At 43.3% G+C, this 7308-nt stretch overlaps 1 protein-coding gene across 1 annotated transcript in view; it reads left to right on the forward strand.

The window, feature by feature from the left end:
- Window positions 1-388: 388 nt before the first annotated feature.
- DDX10 (DEAD-box helicase 10) overlaps window positions 389-7308 on the forward strand; it is a 300470-nt gene continuing 293550 nt past the window's right edge. The window contains exon 1 of the mRNA XM_027772832.1: window positions 389-685. Within this exon, the coding sequence (XP_027628633.1) occupies window positions 494-685 (192 nt within the window). The 5' untranslated portion in view covers window positions 389-493. The remainder of the gene's footprint in view (window positions 686-7308) is intronic.

Consider the following 7308-nt stretch of genomic DNA (forward strand, 5'->3'; position numbering starts at 1 on the left):
TCATTAACTAGCTGTTTGATTTTGGGCAAATCTTTGGATCCCTGGACCGAGATTTTGCATAATAAGGGCTACGATTATAATTCAGAGGCTGTGTGCACACGCACGCGCGCTCATAATCGCGTAACACTCCATAAATATTAAACGAAATGACGTCACCAGAGTAACAGCAACCGGCGCGCCTGCGTCCTTTTAAAGAGCCGGCGTGCTCCTGTGGCTGCTCAGCCCGCCCTCTTCCTCAGAACGCCCCGCCCCCGCTCCCCCCGGAAAGCACCTCCCTGCGGAAGCCAAACGGCCAGTCACCGCCCGGCTTTTCGGTACCGTCATCGGCACGTGCCCGGAGTTCAAAAGCTCGGGGGCGGGCTCCTGGATTCGCGCATGCGCCTCTGTGCGCTTTTTCCCACGCTGGTTCCGTGTCTGCTTAGTGCCGCACCTCCTCCTGGTCTTAGGCGTCTCGTGTCTGGGGGCGATTCCGGCTATAGCCACCGCCGCCGCGATGGGCAAAACTGCCGACTCTCGGGGCCCGGGAGCCCGACCCGACCCGGTGAGGAGCTTCAATCGCTGGAAAAAAAAACACAGCCATAGGCAGAACCAAAAGAAGCAGTTGAGGAAACAGCTGAAGAAGCCAGAGTGGCAAGTCGAGCGCGAGAGTATTAGCCGTCTTAAGCAGAACTACAAGAAAATAAATGTAAATGAAATTTCAAGAGGGGCGGGGGCCGGCAGCCGGCAGCGGGTCACTGCGGCGTTAGGTTGCAGTGGGGAGGGGGCGAGCTTGCCACTGGAGACCTGGCCTTAGAGCATGCCTTTAATCCCTTGGGCTGAAGAAGGGGTTGTGGGATGGGAGGTGTCACCGGGCCCACCGGCCCACTAGTGGTTCTGCCGGATGCCACAGCCCAGGCTTGTCACCGTCCTGTACGCTTTTGGTCACCACACTCTTATTGAAGAAAATGATAGAAATGCAATGGTAGTTACAGATAGGAAAATTAATACTGTATATTAATACCCATGGAAATATGCATAGTATTAATAACAATGCTAGTAATAACAAACACTTATATATCTTTTAAATAATTATTTAATTTTATTATTTATTTTAGAAATTTTTGCTATAGTGCTCTTGCACTTGCCAGAGAGACAGAGAGTGAGAGAGACAGAAAGCGAGAAATTACCCTCCAGGAGGGATGGCCATGCCGCAATCCTTTCTTCTCCATTATTCTCTCTGGATCTTGGGCACGCACGCACACTTGCCGGTGGGAAAGTTTAAGCCACTGGGGCTGGGACTAGAACCACTGTTGAGTACATAAGTGTCAAGTGACATAACCAGTATGCCATCTGCTGGTTCCTTGTTATTACTGTTTTTAAATTTGAGGGACTGGCAGATTGTGCTGGACGTCCACGTAGTTGACTATGGTTTGAGTCCTGTACACGCTGGGCACATGCCCAAGATCTGGAGAGGAGAATGGAGGAAAAGGGATTGCCGCATGGCCATCCCCTTGGGGAGTGACTTCTTGCTTTCTTTCTGGCAAGCAAACATGCCCTATAGCAAAAAAAAAATCTCGAAAAAAAAAATTCTTTTTGGCCAAAAACAGAGAGGGAAAGTGAGAAAGCAAGCTGCCAGGTCTGTGACTCTAACCACAGTCTGCCATGTGGAAGTCCAGCTCCTTAACCACCAGGCCACCTTCTGGCCCCTTGTATATATGTATGTGTATATATAATCCTTAAGGTTTTTTGTTTGTTTGTTTGTTTGTTTGTTTTTGCCATAGGGTACCTGCCCTTGTGGGAGAGAGAAAGACAGTGAAAGGTGAAGGGGAACGGGAGAGGGAAAGTGAGAAATTCCCCCCTCCCCCCAAGAGGGGATGGCCATGGTTCAGTTCCTTCTCCTCCACTCTCCTCCTGGGATTTTGGGCATGTACACACATGCCCCAGAGTAATTTTTAAGCCACCAGGTCCAGGCCTCTAACTGCAATGGACCATCTGGGAGCCCAGTACTTTAGCCATTGTGTTACCTGCTGGCCCCATAGACACCTATATTTTTAAATACTTACCATATGATTTGTATTATATGCCTTGGTCTGAGGTATGAATCTTAATACTCCTATATTCCTATTTTACAGATGAGAAAATTGAGGCTTCCTAAGGATAAGAATCTTGACCTAAGTGCTCAGATTTAGTAGGTGGTGTGAAATTGGAACCTTAGATCCATGTCTTTCTAATTCCAAAGCCTCTACTTTTATTATTTTTTCAAGAGATTTTTTGCTGTAGGGCACCTGCACTTTCGTGGAGAAACAGAGAGAAGGAGTGACAGAGAGCAAGAGACCACCTTTCAGGGGAGCTGGCCATGTCACAATCCCTTCTCAATTTTCCTTTTGGGATTTTGGGCACACACACACACACACACACACACACGCCCAGTGTGTTTCAAGTCTCCAGGTCTGAGATTCAACCATGGTCAGCCATGTGGGAATTCAGCAATGTAACCATTCTGTCCTCTGCTGGTCCCTAAAGCCTTTACTTTTAACCATTATACCAGGTTCCATCTCTCAGCATCATCCAGCCTTCTTCATCTGTCCCTCTCTTTTTCTCCATTTGCTTTATGTCCTTATGCAAGAATTGGTGTAGAAAAGCTGGACACTGCTTTCTGCTACCTATCATCCTCACATTATAGCGGATGTTCCCAGATCAGTAACCCTAAAATTATCACTTCAGTTTCTTTTTTTTTTTTGGAGAGGTTTTCGCTATAGGGCGTGTGCGCTCACCAGACAGACAGAGAGAGACAGAAAGCGAGAAATCACCCCCCCCAGGGGGTATGGTCACGCTGCAATCCCTTCTCCTCCATTCTCCTCTCGGGATCTTGGGCATGCATGCACACGCGCCCGGCGTGAGTTTTAAGCCACCGGGTCTGGGACGCGAACCGCAGTCGACTACATGGGAGTTCAGCGACATAGCCATTACGCTAACTGCTGGTTCCCTCACTTCAATTTCTTGACCTCTTTCTCCCCCTCAGGCTGTTTAGATCTGTCAATTCTTTTCCTTTCTCCTAAATCCCATGTCTTTTGGCCTTTACTCCCCTACTCAGCTTCTCAATGACTGCAATTAAATCAAGGGTCTAACTGGTGGGTACACTGTTGAAATTAAGGTCTTTATTTATCCTGGAAAGTACAGCCTTCCTTTAAATGACCCTAAGGTCAACAGTAAGGCAGAGTAGTAAGTAGTAAGTCGTTCTTCTGAGTTCATATTCTGTACTAGATATCTAGCTAAATTGTCTCATAGGATATCTTAAATGGCAGAAGTCATTTTTTCCCTCATACCTCTACAACCTCTCCTAAATTAGTAATCTTTTATTGCTTTTCTAGTGCCTTTGTAATGAATTACCACAAACTTGGTGACATAAAACAGCACAGTTGTCTCACAGTTCTGGAGGCTAGAAGTCTGAAATTAATTTCACTGGGTGAAAATCCAGATGTCAGCAGACCCTTGCTCCCATGAAAGCTCTACAGGAGAATCTCTTCCTCTTCTAGCTTCTCATGGCTGCCAACATTCCTTAGTTTGCAGCTGCATAATTCCAATCTCTGACTTCTATAGACATGTTGCCTTCTGTTCTGTGTCAAATCTACCTCTGGCTTCTTTTGTAAGGACATTTGTGTTGCATTTAGGGCCCACTTAAAAGTACACAATAATCTCCTCATCTCAACATCTTTAATGTAGTCACATCTACAAAGTCACTTTTTCCATTTAAGGTGTCATTCACAAATTCCAAGGGCTAGTGCATGGATATACTTGGGACCATTTTTTAGCTTACCGTATCCTAGTTCTAACGTCTGTGCAGACTGCTGAACTAGGAACTTAGAAACATTTCTAGATGCTTTTATCTACTCTTCTATCTGATTGGTTACATTGGGGATCTTTTCTGCTTCTTAAATTTCTTAAATGCTTTTTCAGTCTTACTGCTATGCCATGGTTCAGGCCTCTATTTCTTGTTTGTATTACTACAGTAGCTTACAACAGAGGTCAACAATTTTATTATGTAAATAATAGTAAACATAATCAGCTTTGCAGATCACAAGGGTAGAACTATAGTTGGCCCTCTATAACCACATGTTCTATCTCCGTTTATTCAACCAACTGAAGATTGAAAATATTCGGGGAAAAGGGACCAGCAGTTGGCGTAATGGCTATGTTGCTGGACTCCCATGTATTCAGCCGCGGTTTGGGCTTAAATTCACGCGTGCGTGCCCAAGATCCCGAGAGGAGAATGGAGGAGAAGGGATTGCAGCATGGCCATCGCCCCAGGGGGTGATTTCTTGCTTTCTGTCTCTATCTGTCTTCTGGCAAGCACACGTGCCCTATAGCAAAAACCTCTCAAAACAAACAAACAAACGAAAATATTCGAGGAAAAAAATGATAGTGTCCATGCTCAACATGTACAGACTTTTTTTCCTTATTACCATTCCCTGAGCAATACAGTATAACACCTATTAATGTACCATTTTCAGTTTATGAGATAGTTTAGTAATCTAGAGAGGATTGAATATATGTGGGAGGATGTATGAAGGGTATGCAAATACTGTATTATGCCATTTATACAAGAGACTTGAGCATCCACAGAGTTCCTGGAACCAGTCTGCTGTAGATACAGAGGGATGACTATTCTGAACTCTTTCCTAATAACAAAAGCAGCCAAGAAATGCTTAAAAAAATGGGTGTTGTATTCCAGTAAAACTTTAATTAGTGAAACAGGTGGCTGATTGAAGTTGGCCCTTAGTCCCTATACTCTTAATGATCAGTAACCCTAAAATTATCACTTCAGTTTCTTTTTTTTTTTTGGAGAGGTTTTCGCTATAGGGCGTGTGCGCTCACCAGACAGACAGAGAGAGACAGAAAGCGAGAAATCACCCCCCCCAGGGGGTATGGTCACGCTGCAATCCCTTCTCCTCCATTCTCCTCTCGGGATCTTGGGCATGCATGCACACGCGCCCGGCGTGAGTTTTAAGCCACCGGGTCTGGGACGCGAACCGCAGTCGACTACATGGGAGTTCAGCGACATAGCCATTACGCTAACTGCTGGTTCCCTCACTTCAATTTCTTGACCTCTTTCTCCCCCTCAGGCTGTTTAGATCTGTCAATTCTTTTCCTTTCTCCTAAATCCCATGTCTTTTGGCCTTTACTCCCCTACTCAGCTTCTCAATGACTGCAATTAAATCAAGGGTCTAACTGGTGGGTACACTGTTGAAATTAAGGTCTTTATTTATCCTGGAAAGTACAGCCTTCCTTTAAATGACCCTAAGGTCAACAGTAAGGCAGAGTAGTAAGTAGTAAGTCGTTCTTCTGAGTTCATATTCTGTACTAGATATCTAGCTAAATTGTCTCATAGGATATCTTAAATGGCAGAAGTCATTTTTTCCCTCATACCTCTACAACCTCTCCTAAATTAGTAATCTTTTATTGCTTTTCTAGTGCCTTTGTAATGAATTACCACAAACTTGGTGACATAAAACAGCACAGTTGTCTCACAGTTCTGGAGGCTAGAAGTCTGAAATTAATTTCACTGGGTGAAAATCCAGATGTCAGCAGACCCTTGCTCCCATGAAAGCTCTACAGGAGAATCTCTTCCTCTTCTAGCTTCTCATGGCTGCCAACATTCCTTAGTTTGCAGCTGCATAATTCCAATCTCTGACTTCTATAGACATGTTGCCTTCTGTTCTGTGTCAAATCTACCTCTGGCTTCTTTTGTAAGGACATTTGTGTTGCATTTAGGGCCCACTTAAAAGTACACAATAATCTCCTCATCTCAACATCTTTAATGTAGTCACATCTACAAAGTCACTTTTTCCATTTAAGGTGTCATTCACAAATTCCAAGGGCTAGTGCATGGATATACTTGGGACCATTTTTTAGCTTACCGTATCCTAGTTCTAACGTCTGTGCAGACTGCTGAACTAGGAACTTAGAAACATTTCTAGATGCTTTTATCTACTCTTCTATCTGATTGGTTACATTGGGGATCTTTTCTGCTTCTTAAATTTCTTAAATGCTTTTTCAGTCTTACTGCTATGCCATGGTTCAGGCCTCTATTTCTTGTTTGTATTACTACAGTAGCTTACAACAGAGGTCAACAATTTTATTATGTAAATAATAGTAAACATAATCAGCTTTGCAGATCACAAGGGTAGAACTATAGTTGGCCCTCTATAACCACATGTTCTATCTCCGTTTATTCAACCAACTGAAGATTGAAAATATTCGGGGAAAAGGGACCAGCAGTTGGCGTAATGGCTATGTTGCTGGACTCCCATGTATTCAGCCGCGGTTTGGGCTTAAATTCACGCGTGCGTGCCCAAGATCCCGAGAGGAGAATGGAGGAGAAGGGATTGCAGCATGGCCATCGCCCCAGGGGGTGATTTCTTGCTTTCTGTCTCTATCTGTCTTCTGGCAAGCACACGTGCCCTATAGCAAAAACCTCTCAAAACAAACAAACAAACGAAAATATTCGAGGAAAAAAATGATAGTGTCCATGCTCAACATGTACAGACTTTTTTTCCTTATTACCATTCCCTGAGCAATACAGTATAACACCTATTAATGTACCATTTTCAGTTTATGAGATAGTTTAGTAATCTAGAGAGGATTGAATATATGTGGGAGGATGTATGAAGGGTATGCAAATACTGTATTATGCCATTTATACAAGAGACTTGAGCATCCACAGAGTTCCTGGAACCAGTCTGCTGTAGATACAGAGGGATGACTATTCTGAACTCTTTCCTAATAACAAAAGCAGCCAAGAAATGCTTAAAAAAATGGGTGTTGTATTCCAGTAAAACTTTAATTAGTGAAACAGGTGGCTGATTGAAGTTGGCCCTTAGTCCCTATACTCTTAATCCTCTGTAGTACTGCTAGGATGGTTCTTTCCAAGATGAAAGTCCATTAATTGTACTCCTGACTGAAACTTCTTCTTGGCTCACAGGTTTTTTTTAGGGAAATTTCAAACACTTTAATGTATCAGTACATTATAGTTTACTGAAAGAGTAAGTTCTTTGTAGTTAGGTAGACTTGCTTTAATCTCACTGAGTTCAGGTAACAAACCAAGTTTTTTTTTTTTTAAAGACTTACTTTAAAATATTTATTATTATTTTTAATTTGCTACAAGGCACATGAGCTCACCAAAGAGAGAGAAAGAGAAAGTCTCTCCAGGTCCGAGATTCAAACCATGGTTGGCCATGTGGGTTTCAAGCAATATCACCTGTTGACTATCCTCCCCCAACCTGCCACCTTTTTTTTTTTTTTTTTTTAAAATTTTTTTTTTTTTTTTTT

Source organism: Tupaia chinensis, unplaced genomic scaffold (assembly GCF_000334495.1).
Source record: "Tupaia chinensis unplaced genomic scaffold, TupChi_1.0 Scaffold000311_2, whole genome shotgun sequence".
NCBI classification, from domain to species: Eukaryota; Metazoa; Chordata; class Mammalia; order Scandentia; family Tupaiidae; genus Tupaia; species Tupaia belangeri.